We start from the raw sequence: 15,713 nt of genomic DNA on the forward strand, positions 1-15,713 counted from the left end.
AACGTAATCATGAATAATTATAAAATAAAAGTTACTTTGCCTATAGCTCATAAGAATAGACAACAACTTATATGCACAGCTTTCTTAATCAGTAATCTGTAGCTGTTTCTCAAAACCTCGATATAACAACTCCACGTTGGAGGTCAGCTAGGAGTTTACAGTGGAACCTCGCTGATCCGATACTGCATAATACGTTTTTCGGGATAATATGTCCCCCCCCCCATATACAATTTGGTTGGATAATATGTTGGATGATACGATTTCTGGATGACACGCTTTATTTTCCGGTTCCCGTGAAGTTCGTATCAACGATATTCCGCTGTATATGGCTGCAGCAGAGAAAGCTGATGCTGTGGTGCTGCAATGCCACCTGCGCAGCACAGGGGCCATCACAAAGAACAGCCAGCCACAACTGCACTCTAACGCAGCAGCAACTGTAGCTGTGTTCAAGCAATACCATGAGTCAGCAAACAAATGCCTTGAACTTAGGAAGGGTGTGAGAACTCGCTTATACAGCTTATACAGTTAGTCACATTGGCACACATGTGTGAAGGAATTTATTTTATACTTACGGGCTTTTTGAAGCTGATCTGCCGGTTAATCTGCTGCTGCCGTTCCACCTTCTTCTTGGTACGCGCCCTGTACTGCTCCTGCATGAAACAAAAAGCGACACAAACATGTTAGGTACAACTTTTCACTTCTGACGTAACGTATTGTAACGTAACTGTTACAAACATGTTACGTACAACTGCTACATAAAACAAAGAAAGCTCTTAAATACTACAGCTATGAAACAATACAATGAGTGGCCTTGCGAGTTCTTTTGCACAAGATCATCTTAATTAACTGCATGGCATGGACATACCAGACAGAACTTCATCAAACGAAAAAGGACACAGAGCTGTAACAGTGACTGATTGTGTAAGTACGCTTGTCATGGTTCACCATGCCGCTGCTCATCAGAGCATACTTTATTAGTTACTTCCATGCAGTGCAGGTAAAGATTATTACAATGCAAATACAGTAGACTTCAATTATTTAGACTCCTATAATTAGATTTTTTTTGTTAATTCGATCCCGACCCAACGTCCCGGCCAACGCCCATACATTTCTATGGGCTTAAACTTCCATTATTTCGATCTCAATATTGGCCTTCACCGGGTAATTCGAACTTGACTGGTCAACTTTGCCGCAATACAGCCATGTTATGCGGTGAAGCAGATCAAGAATGGAAAGGGGCAATTCTCACGGCACATAGTATTTGTTTCTTAATTATACAGGTGTGTATGCACAACCTCCGTTCACAGTACGAGCACCTACACCCCAATACGCATACTGGCAGTCATTCAGAGCTGTTTCTGACGTAGCTGTGACAGTTTGAGCCCTCGTTTTGCCTGCCATGCATGTCTCATATCAAGAAGTGGAAAAAAAAAAAAAAAAAACATCCGTGTTTTGGGAAAGTTAGTGAAAAGGAAGGCGGTAAGATAAAAAAACTCAAAAAGCCGAGGGGGACCCAGCTGTTACGTTCCCGGGTGCTGCGTTTTCCCGGCTGTTACGTCGTTTTCGGCAGGTCCCGGCATTGGTAACCCTGCTGTTACGTCGCAACTGTGGGACCGTTCCCACATCATACGTGGCGAACTGCCACCCCGCGCCGGACCGAGCAGCCATTTTGACTTTTCATGTCGCTTGGCTTGGTTGCTTGACGATGGCATTGGCCACCCAAAGTGCCGGGGGCGACACTTCTGACGCATTTTCGGTTTCCGCCAGCAAAAGTATGGCCCTTGAGATCTGTATTTGCTATCTAAAATGGTGTCTATGACGCGTTGCGGCACTAAAATTGGTTTTGGCTCATAGATGTTCCGTATAAAGTCCAAGGGCAATAACGCCGTCGCCTGCGAGCAGTATGCTGATGTGCGAGTGAAAGCGTGCGAGGGGAGCCGACGACCGCATCTAAATCTCGTGCGCGAAAGAATAAGCAGGGAGGAAGCGTGCCTTCTTCCACTGCACTCGAGGCACCGGCGAGGGAGCAAGAGGGGAAGGATAGCAGGCAGCGTTGTGCTCTGACATCAACTGCGTACTGCGCGGCGGCGCCGTATCTTGAAAGCGATCTTCGTTGGGGGCAGAGTCTATGTAGTGTAGGTGCGTCAGCGGCTCTTAGCTTTGTGCGTGCTGTGTGTTCTCAGCACTCAGTTTGCGTTGAAGTGATAGACAACAGCACAAAGGTCATTTCGCTCACTTCTGCAGCGGCGCTTAAATTCCTCACGCCAGCGTTTGACAGCACGTCTCCGCGCTCATCGAGTGTGATGTGTTCATGTTTGCCTGTGGGCGCTGATACCATGCTTGTTAATATAGTTAATAAGCGAATGTTTACAAGTTTATACGGACGATATACTATTCTTACTTTGCATAGCTGTCTACCAATTTGCTATCGCAATCGATACTTCGGCTGTCGGGCGAAACTACGACTTTTTTTCACATGTAAGAATTAAAATAATATTGTGTGCAGTTCAACACTACTCCCATTTCTCAATTTTTCCTGTTTCCCGGCTCCTACGTTTTTTTTTTTACGGTCCCGTGAAAAACATATCAGTGCGGTTCTACTGTATCTTTGTGCTCGTACTGTGATTGGAGACGTGCAAGTCTGTGAATAAACTAAGAAACACGTGTTATGTCCCACAACAGCGACACCTTACCCACTTGGTATGCTTCGCCTCATGTCACGGCTGCATGGTGGTGAAGATGACTTTAAAAGCAAATACTATTGCCAAGTGAATAAACGGCATGTTTCATCATTTTTTTTCTGCCTTTTGTTTAATTTGACCTACCAGATAATATGAACAGTTTCATCAGTCCCGTCAGGATTGAATTATCAGATGTCGACTGCACTCACAATGATGTACTGTTTCTTGCCGTCGCAAGTACTCATTAAGCAGTCACATAGAATGTCTACAAATGCGCGTCTTTTTTTTCACTGTATTGAACCAGTGGATTGTAAGCAGAACCTTGCATGATGTGCAACACACCCAAAAGATGGCTGCTCTGGGTGTCACAACCCGATGGAACCTGTTGAGACTTTGTTAGATGTTATGACTGGTCATATGCCGTATTGGGTGCCAAGTCATACCATGTGTCTCCAGCTCAACAACCCAAGGCTACATGTCAGCAATGAGGAATGTCGTAGTGGGAGGCTGCAGATAAATAATTTTGACCTTGTGAGGCTAGCAACAGATGCGAAAACATTTTCTTAACCCAGTTAACACTGCAACCTAACTCCTTATGCTGTCCTAATATTTTCCCCATTACCTTGCTCCACTAGTCAAGGCAGCAACTCAAGGAATGAGAGTAAAGAGTGGATAAAATATTGTGCTTCCAATGACGGCTCTCTTCTCATGTACTACGGACAACCCTTACTGGTGTCTTTTGCAGCAGTGCTGGCATAGTGGAACAAAACATCAAATTGGTCGATGAAATTTGTGGGGATGCGCAGACTCTCACACATCACTTGATGTTGTTTTCCCTGCGTGGGTTTACGGTCGGTGTGGTTGCGGCGTATTGTGGGAGATGGCGCTAGTGTTGCGCGGCTGACACCACCTAACGGCGGGGTTATTTGGGCGCAAAAGGGAGAAGGAGCTTCCTCTTCGGGTGGGGTCGGCGAGCAGCACGCATGGACGCTTCGAGCGTGTGCAGGCCCGCTTCGTGAGACTGTCTCGCGAGGCAAGGGGCAGGACACCGGAATGGACAAACTCGGATCGTTCGAACCCGCTACCGTTCACGTGACCGTACACGTGAACGGATAGGCGTTGGTGTCTAGCATGGGGCGAACATATTCGCTCGCTATCCGGTCACGGTGAGTCGGCGTAGTAATTCGGCTAGCATGCATCAGCGTATGAAAGCTGCAATAAATGCCCTTGTGATTGTTTGCACTACTGTGTTGCCGTTCCTTTGTCCCAAGAGCATGTGCGAGACCCCACAAATTTGAACATGGGTACACACTTCCCTGTCTTATCAACCAAGTCCCAAGTACGTCTTTTCACAGGTTTCTCTATCTCGCGACCAACCCTCTCGCTTCCCTTGTTCCTCAATGGTCACTTGCTGCTAAGGGGTTTTAGGCTATACTGATCAGTGAATGCCCAGAAGACCAGCTCTCAGCTGTCCAGCTGGCGGAGGACGTTTACGGGACTAGCCTCCCGGCCCCTCCGTTGCCCTTTCGAACCCAACAGGGACTTTTCAATAAACATGTATTATCTCTCTCCTTCTCTTACTTGGTAGCTCGAATCCTCTTCTCATTGTTTAAGCATCATAAGCATTCTTTTCCCTACTAACAGACTTGGGGGTAAACAAGCGTCACCTTGCAGATGCCATTTCATCCTGGTATGCGCAAACAGTGCGGTCCTAAGAGCAGAGGTTGGCACCAAATTGCCTATATAGTGCACTGGCCATAAAATCTGCTTGATTTGAAAACATGCAAAGCAATAGCCAGCTTTAAAAAGATCTTCGGCAAAACGCTCCTAAACCATTGAAAGCTTCAGTTTTAAGCACCACACTTACGGCAACATCACGTGGCTTCTAGGAATGCTGAAAGTGCGAAAGGAAAAGGTTATTGTTTCATTAGCTACTTAAGTACTATATTTATGTGATTATAATGCGCATCCAACTTTTGCGGGCTTACAGTGAGAAAAAAGAAAAAAAGTGCACCTGAACGTAACATGCACTTGAATGAACAGTGGAATCTCGTTGATACGATTTTTCCTGATATGTTTTTCGATATGCTGTTGATACGATATGCCTGAATGTAATAAGTTTTGTTTTTTTTCCCGGCTAGTGTCTTATAGGAGCAATGTATTTCGGATAATATGAGTTTCAGATTAACGTTTTATTTTCCGATTCCCGTGAAGATCATATGAACGAGATTTCACTGTATTATAAGCACAATTTATAGAAGGGGACAGGGTCAACCAAGTGTTGACGCTAAAGAAGACAAAGTCGACGTACATTGTTGTTCAACTGATTTGATGACTACCGTATTTATTCGCATAATGAACGCACTTTTTCCCGAAAATTATGCCCAAAGTTGGGGGTTGCGTTTATTACGCGGGGTAAAATTTTGAGCGATTTTTTTTCTGCAGCCACCTCTCAAAAAGTTGCAGTTTCGCCTGAAAGGCAAACCATCGATTCCGATAGCAAATGCGTAGACAGCTATACGAAGTAAGGATAGTAGTTTTATCGGCCGTATAAACTTGCAAAGTAATTTAACCAGCATGGAGCCAGCACCCACAGGCAAACATGAACACATCAGACTCGATGACCGCGGACACTCGCTGTCAAAACGCTGATGTGAGGAAGCGCGGAAGTAACAGCGAGCGAAGTGACCTTCGTGCCGCGTATCGCATCAACGCAAACTGGGCAGCGATAACGGAGCATGCACAAAGGTATAAGCCCCCGTCGCATCTAGGCTCAGCCCACGACGCAGATCGCTTTCAAGATAGGGCACGCGTGGCCGTGCAATGCGCAGTTGCTACGCCGCCTCCCTCCCTCTCCTCCCCCCGGCATTACGCGCGCGACGGAATACAGCGCGTTTTCTCCCCACTTTCCTCCCTCGAACGCGGGGGGCAGAGCCACAATTGTTGGCGCCAGCGGCAAAAATGCGCCTGGAGTGTCCATATGATTGCTATCGCAATAAGTGTAGGAGCCACATAGTACAATTCGGCGTCCGATACCACGTCCGATACAATCGTACCCGCTGGACGCATATTGGATGCTGAATCGTACAGTGTCTGCTACTTTAGGGCAGCAAGTTCAGGGTGCGTTTATTACACGGGAGGAAAAAAATAGAAATTTTGACGACAAAAGTTGGGGGTGCGTTCACTATGCGAGTGAGTTCATTACGCGAGTAAATACAGTAACTGTGATTACATGTCTCTATTCTGTTTCTTTTTCATGTTTATTGTTCTTAATTCATATGTAAATGTATCGCATTTCACATGCAATTATAATGATGCCCATTAGGAGGCTCCTTGGCTGTTCTGCAACGTAGAAGACACTCATAGCACTTTTCAGAAGTTTCAGCAGCCACGCGTCACTGACGAATAATTTGGACATGCTCGATTATTCGGATTCCTTCACAACACTGCCACTAGCCCCACAGGACATAATGAAGAAGGACAACTGAAATTTCAGACACCTTACAGTGTGCTGTACAATAATTCGGACTCCACCTGTGGGACTGCACGTTCATTTGACAATTGAGTCGAGCAAAAATAGCAATGTTTTGGCTCTGATACATCGCCGGCATCGCTACTGGCTACGTTGCTGGTGCCTTCCGAAAACTAAAATTAGTGAAGCCTAGTTGATCCAGCACCGAGCATGGCCAAACCACAAGACAAGCCAAGCCAATCCTGTCAAGTTGCAGTAAAGCTGCATTTTTATGCTATGCATCAGCTGCCTTTTTGTGCAAGGGTACGAGTTCCGCCAGAATTGGTTCTCTGCGTCCAGTGTTAGTGTGAGCCTAAATGGATGGTGACTTGATGAGCACCATCTTCCTACGCGAGCAAGGGGAAAAGGCAGGAAGTGATCGAGCTCGTGGTGACGCGATAAAGTGCTCGCGAGGGGAAGGGGAGAGGAAGTGGGGGAGGGGGCAGGATGGCCTCCCCTTTTTTCTTAAAAGCGCAGCTCTCGCTGTGCATGGCTGTCAGCGCGGCTCAGTGCATACACAGCCTGCGCAGCCTGTTTTAGAGGTAATCTGCCGCGTGTGCAAAGAGTAGGCATGCCGAGATGGTTTGGCATCATATGCGCTGCCTTCCCGTGCGTTTACTACTGGAGGTTGCGTAATCTCAAGTTTTGGAGATGCATTGAAGGAAGAGGCAGACGAAGAAGCATTCACTTCTCGCCACCACTGCTTTTCACGATAGCGTTGTTCCACCGCCGGCGACACTATCAGCCGCGGGCAGATTTTTGTTGCCCGAAATGAATAAATACTGCATGTCTCTTGCCCTTTCATTGCACTATCTCCGAGTCTTCACAGGTAAGTGGGCAATCTCGTACTATTTTGGTTAAGCAGTACTACCGTTTAGTACGTACTTTTTCCGAGCTCCAGCCAACTACAGTTTAAAGAGGTTTCACTGTACTAGCTTTACATCACGCATGTGATACTACTGCATCAAGAGCTGTTGCATCAGTCTTCTCCCCTGACCCAAGTTTTCAAAACAAAGCGAGTTACATGCTAAACCTCTCCTTCTTTGTCCTCTGTTTCTGCTCTTAACAAACATAATCGCTCGTGTTTGTTCACTCGGTTTTATGTCCTTGTTTCGAAGTGCGCTGCCACAGTCCATCATGATTAACCAACTAGCCCACCAGTACGTCTTAAGCGACAAACGACGCTTTCTGCCTGTCATTTAGTGTTGGCCGAAGACATTTAGCAAGAAACTTTAGCAAAAAACTCGGCAAAATAAAAATCTTTACCGTATGTTGCCTGTCGGCAACACTTGTCAATAAAGGGTTAAAAAGCCGGCACAACACTTGTCCTGTGCCAAACAGACATACAAAAAGGGGGTACGTACCTCACAGTCAGCCGCCGTGGTGTTGTGATACAGTGGACAGCACTCAATTGTGGCATGGGATGGAAACCTGCCACTCAGATGGCCTGCAAAAATAAAGGAAGTGATGCACATGCTGAGTGGCACATGTGAGAATGCCAAGCCATAATTGTGGTGCAAAGAAGGGTCACTGTCCCACACAGAGGAGCAGATACCACCAGAATTTTACTTTGTTCTGACAAAACTTTGGTCCTGTGGAAATAAGAACTCCTATTATTTATTCCATAAAGGGTTTTTGGACTGACAAACTGACAGATAAGTGACTGATTGAATGACTGAATTGGCGCCAGTCAAAATTCTGAGGATGCACATGGATTATTTCTGAAATGATTGACAGGAAACTGATTAGGTGATTGAATTGACAGGACTTTACCCTCTCAGTGTTGGCATGTTACAGAGGTGACGAATGCCTTGCGTCGGGCTTTTTCTTGCGGATGTTATAAAATGAACAGAACGGCTTACTTTTGGTTATGCAGAAGGGAGAAAATAACACAGATAATGGCAAATGCTCTCTCGGTATGATCCTCACATTCCTATCTGATAGAAGGAATAAAACACATTGCAGACTCAAAAACACCATCGTTCTCAACACTTTTTCGTGGTGTCAAGGTCAGAATCCGACGTGATGGAACTTGCATCATCCTCGGACGATAAGTCGTCATCTTTGGAGCCCAAACTCGGCTTGTATTGGGAGTCGGAAGAGCTGCCACTCCAATCAACAGTTGAAGGTGGTGCATGAGCAGCCATCTCAAAGCTATCACGCAGCCATGATCAAGGAAGGAGCGCTTTCGTTTATTCGAACTCGACATGACAATGCAGAGATAGCAACAGATGAAAGAGATACGACAGAGGGTAAAGCCATCCTGGAGAAAGCACACCAATGAAAAGAGCACTGTCATTGCTGGAAAGAAGGGGTGCCAAGCACCTAAAAATAATAACAGAAGTCATCAAAAAAAAAAAAAAATAAAACAAGAAAATAAAAACATATGACAGATAACAGAAACACGCAACAGTGGTGACCTTGCGCTACGGCATTAATATTTCAATTAAGAATCGCCGTTGTAGCAGTGTACAAAGTCCGGGAGCCACCCCTCCCGTCGGCAGAAGCACATGCCACAACCACGCTGACGAATGGGTGCGTTCCACAGCTGCTAACAAAAACCCAGACTGAGCAAACATAGAGAGAAGTGAAAACATGCTTCTAGAAGTATACAACAGATGGCAGAACCACCTTAGAGCTTGCCAACTTTGTGTTACGGTGCACATGTGAGTGGAGAAAGTGGAAAACGTACGGGTACGTCAGTGATACTGAAAGGGTTAATGTTCTGAGGCTGCACAAGAACTATGGGAACTGTCACAGCAGAGGGCTTCAGAATATACAGTAGACTCCCTTTAAGACGAACTCGAAGGGACCATGAAAATTTGTTTATCTTAACAGACGAACTTCATCTTACTTCAAACGGTAAATGAAGTAGACTTACGAGAAAAAAATGACATAATAAGCATTTATTTAGCTAAACTTAAGGGGGGACGCGGCTTTCGGGACCAACTTTCTTGTTTCTTGGTGGATGTCAATGAAAATTGGTACATAGAATAAGAATGGCTCTATGATGCTTTCATAAAAATTTCAAAGCGGTACCACGAAAACTTTTTGCTAGACAAATTATTTCTTTCTTGAACCTCGTGGAGGGACTGGAGGATTTACGAAATCAAGTGAAAAGTTTGTTAAATACTGTATGCACAGCCAAATGTATGCAGAAGGGGATAGCGTTCTCGAAATAATTTTTTTTCAACACTAAAATTTGTAGTTTATGTTTTCTCCAGTCCCACTGCAGTGAGCACGCTTACACTGCAAACAAGGAACCCTACTACGAATTCTTAAAACACTAGGATAAAAAAAGAAGAGCGCTATCCCCTAAAGTACAGTTCAATGAGTCTGACAAAACAAACGCAATCAAAATGTGTAAAGTAGTTACCAAGATAACTGCTCCACGAGCTGAGCAACATGCCAAAAAAACTGTACTGAGAAAACAAGGTTCAAAGTTGTCAAAATTTAATAGGCACCAGGGTTATAGTCCTTTGTGTCCTTTGCGATGCGGCATCGCTTGACCATCTGACCTGATGGTCTGATGAGCTTTTGCAGCTTTCTTTTTCCGCATTGCATCTTTTTCGGCTGGGTTCCTGAACAGTTTCGCCAATACACGCGGACGATGTTCCATCCGTGCTTGAGGTGCTCAGCTGCACGTCCGCGTCGCGCTGCATGCCACCGTCATTGTCACTGCTGAAGTCGCCGGAGCAAACTTTGTTTTAGAGATCGGTGGCTTCGACTTACGAGCACCAAATTGATGCGCAGTCTTGTGTTTCTTCTTGAACAATCGCCGGCCCATGATAACAGACGAGAGCCGTTCTCCAAGCTAAGAAGGGCCGAGCTTGACAACGTTTTTCGTTTCTCTAACAAGTGAGCGCCGGTCCGTTATCATGAGTGAGATACGATCTCTAAACCACGCCGCGACGAGTTGAAAAGACGCGAAATCGGCTCCTCAGCGCCGTCAGCGCGGCGAGCAGACGACCTTTCCGCCGGTTGCTAAGGGCAACCGCCCGGGAGACCAATCCGGAGCCGCGTACAGTCACGTGGCGCGCGCTGCCGATCAGAAACCGCCGCGAGACCTTGAAACTTTTGCTTGCTGTGCGCTTGCTCTTACCTGGTGCAGCTGGCCGAGGCGCCAGATTTGAAGACGGAGAATCGCGCTATCCATAGAGACAAAGATGGCGGCGCTAGGTTACGCGGTTGCGGAGATATCGCGGCTTGAAAAATGCCGTTTTTTCGCTATTTTCGAGAAACTCCTCGCCACCTTAGCTTCGATAAACAATTTTTACATCATTTCCGCGCGATTTTCCGTGACGAAATTTTGAAATAAAATAGAAAAGAAGTCATACAAACTGAAAATGTGATTTTCAAAAAATCGTTTTTTTGACCAAATATCGCGATGCGAAAGCCGCGTCCCCCCTTAATAGACAACTGTCTATAAGCGGTACTCTTGCTTGATTTCATCCAGCCTGTGATGGATATTTGTCACTTCTGTGCAAATCAGCGAGCCGCCACAAACGACATCATCTCACCTAATGACGTTAAAAATCATTCTGTGCCTTCCTGCTGTTGGAAAAAGTTCACTAGAGAGTTCAAGCAGGCATCTGCCGCATCACAGATCATCGGTGCAGGCTCCGAGCTGGCATCCTCGTTGGAATTATCCTCTAAAGGCACCTCAAGGGCCTCTTCAATGAAAGTATGTATCGTGTCCTCTCTGCACGTTGGCACATCTTTGTCAACACTGACGTAGGTATGTCTTTTACTGCCCAGCGTAGATAGCAAGCTTGCCTCATCCGCGTCGTCATCGCAGTGATCTTGTGCCGAGCTGTCAGGCATGACAAATCCCGCATGGCGAAACAAATTGATGATCGTTGCTTCAGTTACTTGGTTCCATGCATTAGTCAACAGGTGCAGAGCAGCCAAGGGATCCCCCATGTATCGGTAGCAGTGGTGGTCACTCCGAATGTTCGCATTAAGGGGGGACGTGGCTTTGAAAATCAACTTCCCGATTTCTTCATGGATTTTGATGAAAATTGGCATAAATGTTTAGAATGTCTCCTGATACTTCAATAAAGTTTCAGAGTGATACCTTGAGAAACATTTTATTGAGCAGAATTTTTCCTCTTGAACTTCTGGAGGGCCTGGGGAGCTTAAAACATGATGGAAGGCTCGTTGAGTATTGGAATGCATAGCTCAATGTCGTGCTGGAGGTCGTGACAGTCTTAACTTTTTTTTTTTCGCAACACAAATTTTTTACAAGTCATTTTTGAAGTTACCTTCGCACCAGCACACTTTCGGAGTGAACGAATAGCCACACCATAAATTTATAAAAAGTCAAGATAAAAATGCGAGACTGTCTCGACCTGCACTGTAGTCCAAGGAACGTGACAAAACAAACAGAATCAAAATAGGCCAAACGGTAACGAAGAAATCAGCTCCAGAAACTGAGAGAAAGGCGAAAAAACAGTTTTGAGAAAACGGCTCTCAAAGTTTCCCCCTTCTCTTCAGTCTCTAAAACGCACCAAATTTGTAATCTTTGATGTGTTTTGTGCTGTGGGGCTTCTTGGACATGTGGCCTCTGGTCTGCTGTGCCTTTGTTCTGTGTTTTTCATGTTTGTACGCATTCTTTACTGCTGCTTACAACGAGCATGGTGCCTGGGTTTCAAACCAAGTGCGGTGCAGAACTAGTGGGCATAAATATACAGTATTCTAGTGTTGTACCTGCAGACTGCCTCATTGATAGCAGTCTCTAGTACAGTCAGTGAGGCATTGTTTTCTTTGGTAGAATCGACCATGTTACTGAATTTTTGGATCATCTTCCATTGACAATGGCTATGGATGTTAGGAGAGCCACTGATAGATAGGTAGCAATGCAGCTGCTAGGTGCTTTCCAGCCTGTACTTTTGTATGATGCCTCACTTCTGCAGCCAGGTGTCTGTGCCAGCCCAAGTGGCCTAGTGAACAGAGCTCATGATGAGGTTCTTTTTATGAAAGGGTGGTATGATAGGTATTGGTACGAGATATCGTGGCAATACGATAATAGAGTCGGCGCCCGATGTGCTAAGTCGCGGGTCTGAGGTGCCGATGTGCGAAATGCCTGATCGCGGGTCCAAAGAATAGACGCTCGGTGAGCTCAATCGCGCAGTCCGAGGCGCCGACTCGCGAAATGCCTGGCCGCGGGCTCGAGGAGTCGACGCTCGAGGTGCCGATGCGCTAAGTGCCTAGCCGCGGGTCCGAGGAGTCGACACTCGATGAGCGATGTGCCGACGCGCGAAATGCCTAGCCGCGGGCTCGAGGAGTCGACGCTCGATTAGATTAGCCGCGCAGTCCGAGGTGCCGACACGCGAAATGCCTGGCCGCGGGCTCGGGGAGTCGACGCTCGCGATGCTGACGCGCGAAGTGCCTAGCCGCGGGTCCGAGGTGTCGACTCTCAATGAGCGATGTGCCGACGCGCGAAATGCGTAGCCGCGGGCTCGAGGAGTCGACCCTCGATGTGCTTAGTTGCGCAGTCGGAGGCGCCGATGCACGAAATGCTTAGGCAAGGATCCGAGAAGTCCGCGCGCGATGTGCTTGATCGCCGAGTCGGAGGCGCCTACGCGCGAAAGGCTTAGCATCGTGTCCGAGGATTTCGTGTCCAAGGATTTCGTGCCCGAAGCTTGTTCGCGAAGTCCGCGTCGCCGATGCTCGGAATGCCTAGCCGCGGGTCTGAGACGTCCACAAAAAACGGGATCGGCCACGCTATTGCGATGTCCGCATACCGCCCGCCACTCGTCGAGATTACGGAAACTGTCCGGAGCTCGCGAGGAGACCGCAACAAGCGGAGCAGACGACGCCGTCACGGAGCGAGCACCGGACCAATGGCGAACCGCGCTGGAGTCACGTGGCGGGCGCGGCCAATCGGTGGCTCCGGCAAGACCTTCAATCATTGGCTTTTTGTGTGCTCGTTTCTGTATGGAGGAGATAGCTGAAGCGGCAAATTTGAAGACGGAGAAATGCGCTTTCCACGAGACCAAGATGGCGGCGCTCGGCTGCGCCGTTCCGGAGATATCGTGGCTTGAAAAACGCCGTTCTTTCGCGATTTCCGCGAAATTTTTCGGCACCTTGGCTGATACAACAATTTGTTTAGAGCACTTCTACTTGGTTTTCAGTGATGATATTTCGGAATCAGATAGAATAAGAGTTATAGAAACTGAAAATTTGATTTTCAAAAAATCGATTTTTTAGCCATTTTTCGCGATGCGAAAGCCGCGTCCCCCCTTAACCGAAGAGTACGTCTGAGGTGGTTTGTCTTAAGTGGATTCATCGAGTCTAGGTAAACGAAACGATGTTCCCATGTTGTTCGTTACCGTATAGACTCGTGTAAGGGCCGCACTTTTTTTTTTTACAATTTTGACGAGGTGCGGTTACAAGGGACCAAACCTTTCGGTCAAAATGGTGCCGGCGCAGCCGGCGGCGACTGCATACGCCGGATTTACAGATGTACGATTGCATAAGAGGTCAATGCGCAGCTATCATCATCTAGTAGAGGCATGCAGAAGTACGCAACGCGTGAAAATTCGCCGATGCGCGCGCGCAGCATCGGGGCACCGAGTGTGATTGCTTCTCCATTGGAAACTTTTTCTACAAATTTTGGGCTGCCAAGTTGGGGGTGCAGCCCTTACACGGGTGCGGCCCTTACACGAGTCTATACAGTATATGTGAGAATTCGGCTTAGCCGAGTTTGTCTTAACGAGGGTTTACTGTAGTTGAAACTGACTTTAACATCGCATCCAACACAAAAACACTTTCATTATAAGCATAAATTTATTACATGATGGTATTGGCAAGAAGCATTGTAGACTTACTTTGTTATGTTCATGTTCATTACATCAAGGTTAGGCTGTAATATCAACACTTTCAAGTTCTGTAATGTGCACCTATATTGCAGTGCATGGGTGTTCTTGCATCCTGCCTCAGCTGGAAATTAGGCAGTAGTAATGACAAGGAACTTTAAAAATATGCTGTAGGGTGCAAAACTGTGGCTGCAACTGCTCTCTGCGAAATGCACCACTCACCCTTAGAATCGCAGCCAGCCACAGTACAGTGAGGCTCATCTCCTTCCCGTGGGGACTGGCCGTTAGCAGCAGGCATCTCACGAAGGATGCTGCGCGCACCCCCACGACCATTCTTGGCTGGCAGGCGGCCTTTGGCAGCGCGGCGCCGCGGGCTGCCTTCAGGGCTGGCGACTGGCGACAGCTCGGCAGCGGAGTCCTTGCTGCCTGTTTTGCCTGCAAGAAACAGTCCCATTCACAATGTGAGCTTCTTAACAGCTCTGCATATTTTCCTCCATTAATCGGCCAATGAAAAAGGCACAACATTTTTTTTACATATGATGGCCTTTCAATTATACAGAATACAAAAGAAGCAGACTCTTACAAATACAAATGAAGCAGACGCATTCCCGCCAGCAAGTTACAAAGGTCGCGCTGGCTAAGTTAGCTGCAAATGGTCATTGGTTGAAAAGTGCCCTTTCCTGCTCAGTCACTTGCTGCTGAACCAATCAGCAGTGCAGGAGCAGGATACAGTAAAAGCTTGTTAGTTCGAATTCCGCGGGGATGCTATGAAAATTCGAATTATACAAAATTCGAACTAATGAAAGTCAAGAGAAATAAATGTAGTGCGAACTTAGCTAGTCATTTGGAGTGCACTGTGCGACCGCTTTCGTGCTCCTCTCTGCCACTAATTAATAATTAACTGGAGAATCGTAACATCCTGAAGCTACGCAAGGGTTATGAGATTGAGATGCCTAGCTTATACTGGGTGATTCTGGGTTAATTTTAACCTCCTGAGGGCTGAAGAACGGCACAGGAGCGCATTCGTTTGAAATCCGTCCCTCGTGGGATGCGACTAGCCGTGGTCGGGAATCGACCCCGCGACCCCATGCGCAAGAATCGCAGAACACCGTAGCGCACTGAGCCATTGTGGCGAGTTCTTCGTTCAACACAAACGGCCGTTGTCCGCGGACAGCGCTATCTCTCTGTGTCCTTCAAAGCGAATTTTGCAGCTGTAACCTCCGGCAACCTACCTCGTTGCGTGCTGTCGACAAATGCATTTTGTGCCTATGGTAACGCTGGCCTCGTGAAAAAAAATTGTATTCCGGCTTGATGATGTCTTTTACCATGAAGTATTAGCGAAACCATCATTGTTTTCTTTAACTCCCTCAGCAATTTGGCCATTATGGACGCCTTTCTTAATGTTTTAGTTTTTATTAGTCATTACAGTTAGCACGAGTTAAGACGTAGGCTTGGTTTGAGCGGTGAATTTAAAATTTTATGCGTAAGTGTCAAATGACTCATTGAGCGAAATGCAGCTCCACTAACGTGAAACCTGGGGAGGTGCGAAGCATGTAGTGATGCACCGCTAATGGGCTCATGCTGCCTTAAGCAACGGCTCATAATCCCGTAAACGCAGCCTCCTCATTACGATGACAGAAGACAAATGAAATTCTACGCTGGAATGATGAGTTGCGCAGCCAGCTGTGGAAGACGACGACG

General features: G+C 46.9%; 1 protein-coding gene across 4 annotated transcripts in view; it reads right to left on the minus strand.

Annotated features, from left to right (window-relative positions):
* The window catches only part of LOC119455674 (histone acetyltransferase KAT7-like), an 81,780-nt gene that overhangs the window by 38,293 nt on the left and 27,774 nt on the right, over positions 1 to 15,713 (minus strand). For all 4 annotated transcript variants that reach the window (XM_049668943.1, XM_049668942.1, XM_049668941.1 and 1 more), the window contains 3 exons: positions 14,235 to 14,447; positions 7,557 to 7,639; positions 573 to 650 (listed from right to left, as the gene is read on the minus strand). In XM_049668943.1, coding sequence (XP_049524900.1) covers positions 573 to 650; positions 7,557 to 7,639; positions 14,235 to 14,447 — 374 coding nt within the window. The remainder of the gene's footprint in view (positions 1 to 572; positions 651 to 7,556; positions 7,640 to 14,234; positions 14,448 to 15,713) is intronic.

This window comes from Dermacentor silvarum, chromosome 6 (genome assembly GCF_013339745.2).
Source record: "Dermacentor silvarum isolate Dsil-2018 chromosome 6, BIME_Dsil_1.4, whole genome shotgun sequence".
Lineage (NCBI taxonomy): Eukaryota > Metazoa > Arthropoda > Arachnida > Ixodida > Ixodidae > Dermacentor > Dermacentor silvarum.